Here is a 14,210-nt window from a genome sequence, read left to right on the forward strand (position 1 = left end):
TATCTTGAATTCTTCCTTATGCTTTGGCTTCTCTATGCTCCAGTGCAATCTTCAGAGTTTCTTCTGATATCCACAAATACTGGAAAGGATATAAAAGAGGTGGGAACTCACACACACTGTTGGTGGGATTGTCTTTCACTCTGAAAAACAGTTTGACGCTTCCTCAAAACACTGATCATAAAACTCTGTATGACTCAGCTATTCCACTGCCTGGAATATACCCTGAGAAAATAAGAACTGAGGCTCACATGGAGACTTGTACACCAATGTTCATAGCAGCATTATTTACCACCACAAGAAAGTAGAAACAGCCCAAATGTTCAATCACAACAGAATAGATTGAGAAACTGTGGTATATTCACACAATGGAATACCATGTAGCATACAGAAGCAACGATTTTGGAAAATGCTACGTAACTTGGGAAGGACTGGAGAGCATTAAGCTGAGTGAATTAATTGCAGTCACATTAGGACAAATACTACATAAGACCATTATTGTAAAAACAGAAAAACAGCAAGTAAACTATGCATGGGGACTGAAGAGGGGGCAAAAGGGTGGGAGCGGAGCAGTGAGGATGGGGAGGAGCAAAACCACATGGTTGCAGAGTTTGGTGGGTTAACAAGTACACTTTTAAATTGACGACTGTGCTTAGAAACATTTTTTTCTTCTTCTCCTTCTTCGATGTATTACCGTCATCTGCAGCAACGTGTTAAGGGAGGAGGGGCAAGGAAAGGGAAAGGAGCCAGGAGAAAATACAGATGGGCAAGGTCCAATGGTGACTGCTTTTATGAAACATGATGCATGAGAATGATTGTATGAAATACTGTGAATGAAGAATTGTGTGAAATGCAATGTATACGAAATTTTGGAGGTAAAAAAGAAAAAAAAATTTGTATGTAAACAAATTTTTAAAAAAATGCTAAAGTGTAAGAATATCAGTTTAAAGACTAAGGTGCATCTGATTCAGGTCAGAGTCTTTTCAATTACTTTCTATGCATCTGAAAGTTGGAAAAGGAATAAAGATGAAAGAAAAATTGATGCCTTGAACTGTGGTATTAGAAAACAATATGGAAGCAAAGCACTCCTTAAAAACAGAAAAAAGGTAGGAGGCATCTCACTTCCTAATTTCAAATCCTACTGCACTGCTGTGGTGGTTAAGATAGCATGGTACTGGTACAATGACAGACAAATAGGGGAGCTCTGGTGGCCTAGTGGCAAGGAGCTGCAATTACAATCCCAGAGGTACACAGTTCAAATCCACCAGATGCTCTGCTGGGGAAGGAGGAGCAGTCTCCTCCTGTACCAGTCAGATCTGATTTGACAGTACAGTCACACAAAAATAATAAAATAAAACAAACAAACAAACAAAAAACAGGGACAGACATATAGATCAATGGACGCAGAAATCAGCTCATCTACCTATGGTCAACTGATTTTTTACAAGGAGATGAAATCAGTTAAGTGGTGAAACAACAGCCTTTTTAACAAATTGTGTTGGCAAAATTGGAAAACTACCTGCAGAAAACTCAAACAAGATCCACACCTCACTCCATACACAAAAACCAACTCCAGGTGGATCATGGACCTAGGACTAAAGCCAAGGACTACAGACATCATTAAAGAAAAGCTTGGAAGAACTCTAGAAGTTCTAATCCACAACACAAATAGTCATCCAAGCATCCTGAAAAAAAATCTACAACCAGGAAAAGATAAAATAGATGAACTGGACCTTCTAAGAATCAAATCCCTATGCACATCCAAAATTTCTCCAACAGGATAAAAAAGGAAGCCACAGACTGGGAAAAAGTATTTGGTAATGACGTCATATAAGGGACTTCTATCTAGAATTTATAAAATACTTGAGCAACACAACAAGATAAAGGTAAACAATCCAACTGAAAAATGGGCTCAGGATATGAACAGACACTTCATCAAAGAAGACATTCAGATGGCCAACAAGCACATGAAGAAATGTTCAAAATCCCTAGCATTAAGAGAGATGCAAATCAAAACAACTATGAGATATCATCTCACCCCCAGTAAGAATGGCAAAATATAACAGAGCAGCAAACAACAAATGCTGGCGAGGTTGCAGAGAAACTGGAACCCTTATTCAACAGTGAATCCGAACAGTGGTGGGAGTATAAAATGGTGCAACCCCTAATGAAGGCTGTATGGGGCTTTCTCAGTAAGTTGCTAATAGAAATACCATTTGACCCAACAATTACTGGGAATATACCCAAAAGAAACCATAACTGTCACCCAGGCAGATATATGCACACCCATGTTTATTGCAGCTTTGTTCACAATAGCAAACAGTTGTACACAACCTAAGTGCGCATTAACAAACGAATGAATAGAGAAGCTGTGGTATATTCAAACAATGGAATACTACGCTCCATTGAAAAACAAGGAACTCATACAATATTATTCAAAATGGGTGACCCTGGAGGACATTATGCTGAGTGAAATATCTCAGTCACAAAAGGACAAATACTGCATAGTTCCACTGTTGTAGAACGGGACTGACATCAGGGTTGGGGTGAGAATGAGAAAAATTGGATAAAATATGTATACTGCGTTGAAACAGATGAGGGAGAGAACAGTTTAAAGGCTATATATGATTGGGTATTATGGTTATCAGAGAGTCCAGAATGAAGGTTGCATAGTGGAGTGTACTGTGGGGGGTACAGTGGGATTGTACACCAATGAAAGAGTTTTTCTTTTACTTTTCAAATAGAAGAGTGAATGGGGGGGGCAAGGGAGGAAAATGCAACAATGAATGAATGGAAATCTAAAATCTCTGTAAATGGTCATTAAAATTAATGAAAAAAATTTTTTTTAAAAAAAGAAAAGAATATGGAATATCCCTGGACTTCCAAAAGAATAGACAAATGTATTTGAGGAAGGAAGTGCAACCAGGGTGCTCTTTAGAGGCAAGAAGAGTGAACTTCATCTCACACACTCTGAATATGTTGTTAAGCTGTTCCTTGGAAAAGGACATCATGTTGGGAAAGGTGGAGGGTCAGAGAAAGATAACCCTCAATGAGACAGACTGGCATAGTGTCTGTAACAGTGAGCTTGAGCACATCAGAAATCATGAGAATGGTGCAGGATAGGGCAAGCTTTAGATCTGTTGCTCAAAGGGTGGCAGCTGACTTGATAGTGCCTAACAACAAAGTTATTTTTGTTTCAAACAGAAATAGCAGTTGGATTTTAACAAATTTTTTTTTTTACACTTCATGTATTCCATACCTTAATACATTTCCTCTCAAGAAAATATTTACAAACTGGTTTTCCTTTCCGTTCCACTGTGTGCTGGTTGATGAATCCCTGACTCATTCTCACACACTGTTGCTTCTCTTCGGGTTTACCATCCTTTGAAGCAAAATAATAATTACAAACAAATGTGAGAAGTAGAATATTACATATCCTATGCTATTGTACAAAATCATATTTTAAACCTTCTTACATAAGAATCAGTATAAAACTACTGACTCAGTCAGTTTAACTGGAATAGATGCAAATTCTCAGCAAAGAGAAGAACCAGAATAAATCAATCCAAAGTCTTGTTTTAAACCATCTTAAAAACATGCAAAAATGACTCCTCTAACTTATTCTTTATGTCTAAGATTTAAATTTTTGTGACTGAGCCCAATGACAAGGTTGCCAACTAATCTGAGTCTGGAAGTCTTCAGAAAATTTAAATCCAAGAAAGTTGCTTATAAACCAAAATTTAAGAGGGTGGTCTATGGGACACTTAGTAGCACCAATACTCAGAAACAGTCATTTTTCATTTTCAGAGGGAGTCATCAACCAATAGACCAAGGACTGCAATGGTGCCCTTTAAACATGCTTATGTTTTTTTAAAATCTAGTCTCTACCTCCCTGTATTTTCACAACTATGAACAGCAGAATACAGAAATCAGTAGTTGATGTGCATAGTGGCACAAGGACAACACACAGGTCGGACTTATGACAGAAGTGGGAAAGCAGCTGCAGTGCTGAGCTGGAGGACATGGCGAGGCCAGCGAGAGTGAGAGTTGTGTAAGTCAACAGCCTCAACTTGAAGGATGCCCTCACCTCTTCACGTCACCCAGCCCTTCCTCACCCCTCCACATCATATAGCCCGTCCTCATCTTTCATTGTCACAAAACCCTTCCTCACCCCTCCTCATCACCCAGCCCTTCCTCACCTCTCCACGTCACCCACCCAGCCAGCCCTTCACCTCTCCACGTCACATAGCCCTTCCTCACCTCTCCATGTCACCCAGCCCTTCCTCACCTCTCATTGTCACCCAGCCCTTCCTCATCCCTCCATGTCATCCAGCTCTTCCTGACCTCTCTACATCACCCAGTCCTTCCTGGACATCAAAGAGCATGTAGGTGTTCTACATTTATGTTCTCATACCAAGTCCTGGGAGCCAATGTTTCTCAACAAAGCACCTGATTCTTTGTTTCCAGTGCCAGCTCGTTTTCGCTTCATTTTCTTCTGTTTACCATTCTTATGGCACGTTTTAAAGTTTTTACTTTTTTGTGTAACATCTAAAGACAGAAAGTTAATATTTTAAATGATACAAAAACAGAATATCTGTTTTCTCTTTAAAACAAGGTACTTGGAAAAGTTCTGCACAGACTAATGAGTGAAAACTCTAGCAGCTCTGGGATTAAGACACCAAACTGAAAATTCTGAAGACAATCTAGATTAACGATTCATTCTTTTTGAAACTACATAAAGCAATGCCCAGAAAAAAAGACCCCCAAAATTAATTAAATCAATCTCGTTACAGTTAATATTCAGAACTTTCTGAAACATTTAGAGTTATGATGGATCTAATCAGGAAATGCAAAGCACCATAGCAAAAGCTTCAAATATTTAATCAATATAGGATGAGCAATCTCCTCCCATGTGATCAACTGCCTCTGAAAACCTAACAAAGGGTCAGCCTATGGTACACAGTAACAATAACCAATGAACTGTCCGATTTTTTCATTTTATACAGTAAGTCTGTAGGCATTTAGTTAAGAAGCAGAAACACTTTGAGAGCAGAGGGGTTGGCAGTATAATCACCATTTGCTTTTGTATCTAACAGCAAATCTCATTTTAGGAGTCTAGAAAAACATATTTCTAAGTTACAGTGTGATATACATTCAATCATCCTTAAGATCAATTAAATCAAACTCTAGTGGCCTAGTGGTAGGAAACTGTGCTGAGATGCCAAAAGCACGCAGTTCGAATCCACCATCTGCTCTGTGAAAGAAACACGTCCTGTGCCATCAAACGCCTCTGAAAATCCACTGGAGAGTCAGCCATGAATTGGTTTTGACTGACAGCACACAACAACCACCACCTTAAATAAGAGGAGCACAAACAGGCAAGAGATTTGGCATCATCTTATCAGAAGTCCTTATGAATTCTGATTACCATCCTCACTCCTAACGATGCTGAATTAGCAGTTAGTTCTCAGACTAGAGGTTGCAAGGTGATATAAGCTCATAACTGGTGTGAATGTATGAAAACTGTGATCTTATTCATATACGAACAACTATAGTTCTTCTCTAGATAAATAAAATAGTAGGACACATACCTTTCTGGGTATCTTTTGCCTTCTCTTTTGTTGCAGTTTCTTTAGGAAATGGTGAAGGCTCAGGGGCATTTGCCATTTCTTTGGCTTGTATATACTGTTTAAGCTCTTCAGCAAAATTATCTTCTGATTCCTCATTGCAGACATCATTGTCATCGCTATATGCATCATAGTCCTTACTTCTTGATTTTTTATGATGCAAATTCCTTTGTAAAGCCCTTCCAAAATGCTTAGACTGGGGGGGGGAGGGGGGCGGGGAACAGCATTTCCAATTTTTAAAAAAGCAGCACAATGCAAACAATAAGCATAGGGGAGATGAAAGAAAACCAAATTGCTTATGAGATCATTATTAATGAGTATAATGGGAGTTCAAACACTATCCCCTCCATTCTTACATAGTCGAAGTTTTCCAGAATTAAAAGCAAAAAACTTCAGTGTCATGGACTAAAATGTGTGACCCCAAAATACATGTTTACTTGGAAGGGATATAATTCTCAAAATTTGGATATAATGATGTAATGTGGTAGTTACATGATGATCTCCCATGACGTGATAAACCAGTTAGCTATAAAAGAACTAAAGATGGGATGCAGCATCTTTAATACTACCACAGCTCTGATCTGATGTGAGTGGCACTGCCCTGGTATGAGGCCTCTTTTATCTGATAAAGGTAAGACAGGAAAGAAGCAAGTGGTAAAGAAAACCCAGTACCAATAAGAAAGAAGAGTCAGGAGCAGAGGGTGTCCTTAGGACAGACTCCTTAAGTGATGAAGCTCCTAGGTCCAGGGGAAGATTGATGCTAAGACACACAGATAACTCCAAGGAATGCTGCGCCTACAGAGGCCGAAAGGAAACAAGGACTTTCCTCTAGAAAAAAACAAGAAAACCTTCCCCTATAGCCAGCGGCCTGAATCCACACTTCTAGTTGCCTAAGCTGAAAGACAGTACAGTTCTGTTGGTTAAAGTCATCCAGTGGTATTCGTTATAGCAGCACTAGATAACCTAGCCACTCAGTACGATATTTTCATCCCTCAAGACTACCTGAAAGATATTCTGGATTTAGACACTGTAAGGCACTTCACTGAATTAAAAGTCTAAGTTCTCAATTCTTAGTTATATTAGGAGATGATAGGATTATAATACTCACATTTTGCTAAAGTATATTTTTAATAGTTTAATAATTCACCATTTCATGAAAGACTAAGTAGAACATAATGACCCAACTGTAAATTATACTTAGGATATTGCTCAACTACCAAAACTAATTCCTCTTCCGTAACTCACAGCAGGAAGCTCTGGTGGCTCAATGGTAAGGAATCATGCTGCCAATGCAAAGGTATGTAGTTCAAATCCACCAGCTGCTTTGAGGGAGAAAGAGAGTCAATATCCTCCGGTGTGATTTACTGCCTCTGAAAACCTGGTGGAGGGTAAGCTATGGGCTCTGTTCTGATTCGATGGTATACAACCTCAACCACAAAACTCAGAGCAGGAGTGGCAGAGACAGCAGGGACAATGACAAAGGGAAGATCTGCCCTGTTCTTTCACTCAAGTTAACTTTTTTTGCTGGAAGTGGTATAGTTTTTGAGTTATGGTATGTGATAGAATGGAGTTGTCTGAAATCAAAAGGAAAGTTACAGCACCAGATGTGGATGGATATGACTCATAACAATTGTGACAGACCAAAAAAAGAAGTGCACACACGCGCACGTGTGTGTGTTGTACATTCTTACATGGCTCAGTTCCATTTTCCTCATTCTCTTGTTTTACTTGGTGTTATCTATAATCAAATTATACTCTAATATGTCTGCTGTTGTATGAAATAAAACCATTTTCAAAACAAGCATTGCCACTAAAATAACTGTATATTTCCTGCGCTGTCCAGAGATGAAGCAGAAACAAAAGCTTCATTTTCACACAAATTTGTGAAAGACATTTTTCAAGCTCAAGCTGTAGTTCTAGCAGGTTTGGGTTTTTTAAACTTTAAGGTCAATCCTCCCAGGAGAAGGATATCATGCTTGATATTAAAGCAAAGGGTCAGCAAAAAAAGGGAAGACCTTCAGTGGGAGGGACTGACACAGGGGCTGTGAGATGATAAGTGACAAGACAGGTCTGACTGTATTACACTCAGGGGCAGTATGAGTCACAACAAGCTTGACAGCACTAATAGCAATGCAAGGAGAAAGGGTCTTCACTCCAAGTCCAAATCCATTTAACAGCCCAATTGAGGCGGTCTCCACTTAACCTTTCATGGGAAGTGATTAATTTGTGGCATAATGACAATGTAAATGACAAATCTCAAGAGGAGAAGCTATTAAAATTCCACAAATGCCCACCAAGCAATAAAGATGCTCAATTAAAATTATATACTAGTTGACCATTACCAGTGTTTGGCAGAATCAGCCTTCAAAGCTGAAAACACATAAAAATCTCACTATCGATCAGCATTAACAGATGGACCTTTTCAGCCAATTTGGATGATGACCAACAAATTAACTCCCAAATCCACTGCTGCTCTCAGTTGATTCATAAACACTGCAAGCATCTATCGGGTTTACAAGGCTGTAAATCTTTATAGGAAGAGACTGTCCGCTTTTCTTCTGCAGAACAGCTGGTGGCTGCTGTAGTATGCTGTCCAGTCAGAACCAACTCATAGCTAACCTTTCAACAGGTTTTTAGAGCTATAAATCTCATGGGAAGAGATTGTCCATCCTTCCCCCAAAGAGCAGATGGTGGATTCAAATCATATACGTTTGGGATTGCAACACATTTCTTATCATTAGGCCACCAGGTTACTTTCCAGTTGTTGTTATGTGCCATTGAGACCTATGACTCATAGCAACCCAATGTGCAAGAGCTCTAAATTCTGCCTATCTATCCTAAGCCAGAGTTACGGTCTCTGACAAACCTATCCCCATTACTCCAGTTACTGATTCAATCCATTTCATCTGGAGTCTTCCTCTCCTGTGCTGTACCTCCCAAGCATGATGTCCTTCTCCAAGGACTAGTCTCTCCTTGGCAACATGTCCAAAGTATGTCAGATAGAGCTTCAAAATCCTTGCCTCTAGAGAGCAACTTTTTCGCCTTTTCCAGGACAGACCTGTTTGTTCTCTTGACAGGCCCTACTGCTTCCTGGTCCAAGTATAGGTTTCGCATGAACACAATTAAGTGTTCTGTCATCCCCATTCTCTTCCAAGTTGGCCACAATTTGTAGTGGTCCACACAATCAAACGCCTTTGCATAGTCAATGAAACACAGACATTCCTCTGGTACTCTCTGCTTTTGGCCAAGATGCATGTAACTTTGGCTATGATGTTCCCACTGCCACAGCCTCTTCTAAAGCCAGCTTTCACACCTTCCATATGAAGAATGAAAAAAGTCATTACATAGACAGAGGAGAAAGAAAAAACCAAGATGGATGTCAGAAGAGACACTGAATATTGCACTAGAGCACTGAAATGCCAAAGGAAAGAAATCAAGAAGTTAAGGAGAGCTGGAAGACGCTTTCAAAGGGCAGATTGCTTAGGAAGACAAAGCAAACTATTATAATGAAATGTGCAAGGAGATGGAGTTGGAAAATAAAACAAAAACGCCCTTGTTTGGCATTTCTTAAGCTGAAGGAACTGAAGAACAAATTCAAACCTTGAGTTGCAATACTTAAGGATGCTGAGGGCAGGATGCTGAATGATCCAGGAAGCATCAAAAGAAGATGAAAGGAGTATACAGAGTCACTATACCAAGAAGAATTGGCTGACATAAAAGAATTTCACGAAACTACACATGACCAAAAGGCAATAGTGATGGAGGAAGTTCAAGCAGCTCTGAAGGACTTGGCAAAAAAAATAAAGCCCCAGGAATTGATGGAACACCAGCTGACATATTTCAAAAAACAGATGCTGCCCTGGACACGCTCACCAGGTTGTGACAAGAAATCTGGAAGACAACTACCCAGCCAGCTGACTGGAAGACATTTGTATTTATTACTATCCAAAAAAAAGGTGACCCAACAGAGTATGGAAATTATTGAACAATATCACACACAAACAAGATCCTGCTAACTATCCAAAAATGACTAATACATCAGCAGAGAACCTTCCTGGTTAGCAGCCCAATATTTTACTTACTACTCTAATGGGAAGAACTACTAGTACAATCACTTTGGAAAACATCTTGTTAGAACAGGATAGAAGATAACAATGTGGCAGTATTTTCCATAACCACCAAAAAGCAACTGTTGTTAGGTAGCCTAGAGGCCACTATGATGCTACTGTATCATCACAGCTATCCTAGGAACAATAATTCTGAATCGTTCCCTATTCAGCATTATCTTCATGATCTCTGCCATGCTCGAGCCCACTGCTACAGTGATTATGCCAATTCACTCACTGAATGTCTTCCTTACTTTTCCAGCATGAAGTGTTTTTCCTGGTCTTCAATCATTGATGTTCAATGCTTCAAACCTACCTATTCTTAAGAGATTCTAAAATTCAGGTGGAATAGATTCGAGACTGTAGGTTTTTTGGTTTTATTTTTAAATTTATTTATTTATTTATTTTTCATTTCAATGAACATCTACAGAGATTTTGGAATTCCATTTATTCATTGTTGCACCCTTCTTCCCACCCACTCCCCTTCCCCCCCCCCTTGTTTGCTCCTCTCCTTCAAAAGCAAAAGAAAAACTCCCCCATTGGTACACAATCCCCCCCCCACATCCCCCAACCACACCCCCAACCCCAAATATAATCCACTCTGCAACCCTCATTCCATACTCTTACAATAAACATAATGCCCTAAAATATAATACTTTTAAACTATTCTCTCCCCCATAGACTTCAATGTCGTAAACATTTTTCATCCAGTTTTTCTCAGTCTTACCCCCACCTCGATGTCAGCCTCATTCTACAACAGTGTCACCACATAGCATCTGTCCCTTTATGACTGAGATACCTCACTCAGCATAATGTCCTCCAGGGTCACACATTTTGAATAATATTGCATGAGTTCCTTGTATTTTTGTTCTCATGGATTTGTTTTAAATTTTTTTTTGCCCTCAATTTGAACTTGCACATGAGTAACTGATGGTCTGACCCATACTCTGCTCCTGGTCTAGTCTTGACTGCTAATACTGAACCGCTCCAACCATTTCTTCTACAGATACAGTCAATGTGATTCCTATGCAGCCTATCATGAGGTCCACGTAAAAAGTCGTCATTTGAGTTTTCTTAAAAAGGTATCTGCAATGAAGAAATCATTAACCATACAAAATCCAATCATTCTCTTTTCAATCTCATCTCTGTAACCAAGTCCATACTTTTCAACTACTATTCCTTGTTCACTGTTTTCAACTTCTCTGCATTCCAGTCACCAATTATCATTAACACACATTAATGCCTACTTGGTCAATTTCATACTGCAAGCTTTGGTAAAATTTTCAGTTTTCATTTCTTTGGCTCTAGGTGTATGGACATGTATTTAAATATTTTTTTTCTTACATGTATATGCATAGGGTTTTCAGAGGCCTGCTATTTCAGAAGTGGGTGGCCAATCCTTCTTCCCAGTCTGTCTTAATTAGAATGTTCAGATTTAGAGGAGTATCTGACAGACAAGCAATTTGTGGAACAGTGAAAGATAAATCCCTCATTGTGGAGTTAAGCATTAGTTACAATGTTGACCCCACCCTTAGCCCAGTGCCTTGACCCACTTACTTCCCAGCTCCACCCTCCACTAGGGTAGCCCTTCACATCTGCCAAGTCCCTTCAGAAAATATCTTCCATTGTCCAACCCATGATCTGACAGCTTGTATCTGAAGCTTTCTTGGCTTCTGTGATTCCAAACACGTCAACTGCTGACATTTTTTTCTTTTGACCAGTATCTCTTAAGTTTGGTTGTACTGTCTCCAAGGGAAGGTGACATGTCCTGTAGAACTCCTGTGTAGATTATGTTTTCCTTCATGGCCCGAGGGCCCTACGGCTTTTCCTCTGTACCTGCAATATGCCTCTTCGCTATTATCTGAGGTGACTTCCGCCTGTGCGCAGCTTCCAGGCTTCCCCTCTGCCCAGGGGCACGCTCTCCGTGTCCCCCCAGCACCTCCTCCCAACGGCTTTTCCTCTGTACCTCCAATATGCCTCTTTGCTATTATCTGAGGTGACTTCCGCCTGTGCGCAGCTTCCAGGATTCCCCTCTGCCTTTGAGCTGTAGTGCTGGAGAAGAGTACTGAATGTACCATGGACTGCCAAGAAAACAAACAGTGTCATCTTGGAGAGGATTAAACCAAGCTACTCCTTGGAGACAAGGATTCTGGGGCTTCGTTTGACATACTTTGGACATGCTGCCAGGAGGGATGGGTCCTTGGAGAGGGACATCATGCTTGGGAGGGTGGAGGGACAGCGCAGGAGGGGAAAACCCTCTATGAGATGGATTGATTCGGTGACTGGGGTAATCGGGATGTGTGTATCAGAGGCAGTTCGGTTGGCGCAGGATAGAGCAGGGTTTAGGGCTGTTGTGCACAGTCGCAAACGACTAGACGGCACATAAGAACAACAAACAACAACATGCATATGAGTAATATCCTATAACTCATTGTACTTTAGGAAACAACTTGAAATGGACTTTTTTACTATGAATGCAACTCCATTCTTCTTTTGCTTTACATTCCCAGCACAGTTTACCACATTTATCTGATTCAAAGTACCAAAACTAGTCCATCTCCTCTCACTAATGTCTACAATGTCGATGCTCATGCATTCTATTTCATTTTTCATAATTTATAGTTTTCCAACATTCAAGCTTTGTACACTCCATGTTCCAATTATTAAAGGATGTTTGCCACTATATATTCTCATTTTGACTGACTGCCAACCTCGACTCTTCCTCTAATACTATAACTATCAGTGTTTCTCTTTTTATAGGGTCTTCACAGGCCTAATTTAAAGAAGTGGGTGGCCAATCTTGCTTCCTGTTGTTGTTGTTGTTATGTGCCGTCGAGTCGCTTGCGACTCATAGCGACCCTATGTACAACAGCCTTAAACTCTGCTCTGTCCTGTGCCAATCGCACTGTCTCTGACACACCTATGAGGAGAGACCGACCGGTCCTTGGAGAAGGACATCATGCTTTGGAGGATGGAGGGACAGTGCAGGAGGGGAAGGCCCTCTATGAGGTGGATTGATCTTGCTCCCTACTCTTTCTTAATCTGGGAGCACTACTAAACCTTGTCCACCATGGGTGACCCGTGTGGCAGCTGAAACACTGGTGGCATAGCTTTCAGCATGACAGTAACTCACAGATCACCTCAGTACAGCAAACTGACAGACAGGTGTTGTACCAATTAGAACAATGCTCTCTCTAAACACAACAAACGACAATTTAGTAAGTAGCAAATCAGGCTTCATACCAACTGTTAATCACAAAGGTTCTAAATGCTTCAAACAAGAGGGTCACAGCCTCCAACCAGAAAGTTTATTAAATAAAAAAGATAAGATGTAGAATGACATCAAGGATATTGTCCATGAAGAGAGCAAAAGTTCATTACAAAGTCAGAGGAGAAAGAAAAACCCGAAATGGATGTAAAGAGATTCTAATAAATGCACTAGAGCATCAAGAAGCCAAAACAAAGGGAAAAACATGCCGAAGTCAGCAAGCTCAAGAGAAGATTTCAAAGGGGGGATCAAGAAGACAAAGCAAAGTATTTTAATGGAATGTGCAGAGAGCTATTCCTTATCTTTTTTTTGAGGATAGAAGGGGAAGAACTTGCCCTGCATTTTTCAAGCTGAGAGAACCGAAAAACCTTGAGTTACAATATTGAAAGATGCAATGGGCAATATGTGTAACGGCCTAGGAAGAATCAAAAGAAGATGGAGGGAGTACAAAGAGTCACTGTACCAAATAGGACTGATACTAAAAAATTTCAGGAAGGATCATATAATCGAGAAGCACTGGTAATGAAGGAGGAAGCAGAAGCTACCACTTGAAGGCAATGGCAAAAAAGTAATGCACCAAAAATCAATAGGATACCAACTGACTTGTTTTAGTTAACAGATGCCAGGAAATTTGGAGGACAGTTGTCTGGCCAATGATTAGAAGAGGTCTGTATTTGTTCAGCTTCCCAAGAAAGATTATCCAATAGAATATGAAAACTATAATATCATTAATATCATTTGCAAACAAAATATTCCTAAAGATCATTCAAAACGGCTAGACCAGTACCTAGATAGGGAACTGCAAGAAGTTCAAGCAGGATTTAGAAGAGGTTGTGGCACCAGGAATATCACTGCTGATGTCAGATGAATTCTGGCTGAAATTTAAAAACATCCAAAAAACGTCTTCTTCTTCTTGTTGCTATTATGTGCTGTAGAGTCGCCTGTGACTCATAACGACCCTATGTGCAACAGCTGTAAACTCTGCTCTGTCCTATGCCAACAACACTGTCTCTGACACTCCCATCCCAATTACCCAAGTCACTGAATCAATCCACCTCACAGAGGACCTTCCCCTCTCCTGTGCTGTCCCTCCACCCTACCAAGCATGAGGTCCCGCTCCAAGGACCAGTCCCTCCTTACAACATGTCCAAAGTATGTTAGACGGAGCCTCAGAATCCTTGCCTCGAAGGAGCTACCCGGTTTAACCCTTTC

The 14,210-nt window shown here is 40.3% G+C and overlaps 1 protein-coding gene across 1 annotated transcript in view; it reads right to left on the minus strand.

Moving 5' to 3' along the window:
- The window catches only part of ZC3H8 (zinc finger CCCH-type containing 8), a 36,281-nt gene that overhangs the window by 10,577 nt on the left and 11,494 nt on the right, over nucleotides 1-14,210 (minus strand). Inside the window, 3 exon segments of the mRNA XM_006902759.1 lie at nucleotides 3,257-3,379; nucleotides 4,412-4,545; nucleotides 5,589-5,791. Of these exon segments, the coding sequence (XP_006902821.1) occupies nucleotides 3,257-3,379; nucleotides 4,412-4,545; nucleotides 5,589-5,791 (460 nt within the window).

This window comes from Elephantulus edwardii, unplaced genomic scaffold (genome assembly GCF_000299155.1).
Source record: "Elephantulus edwardii isolate Elephantulus edwardi_28Jun2011 unplaced genomic scaffold, EleEdw1.0 scaffold00447, whole genome shotgun sequence".
Classification (NCBI taxonomy): domain Eukaryota; kingdom Metazoa; phylum Chordata; class Mammalia; order Macroscelidea; family Macroscelididae; genus Elephantulus; species Elephantulus edwardii.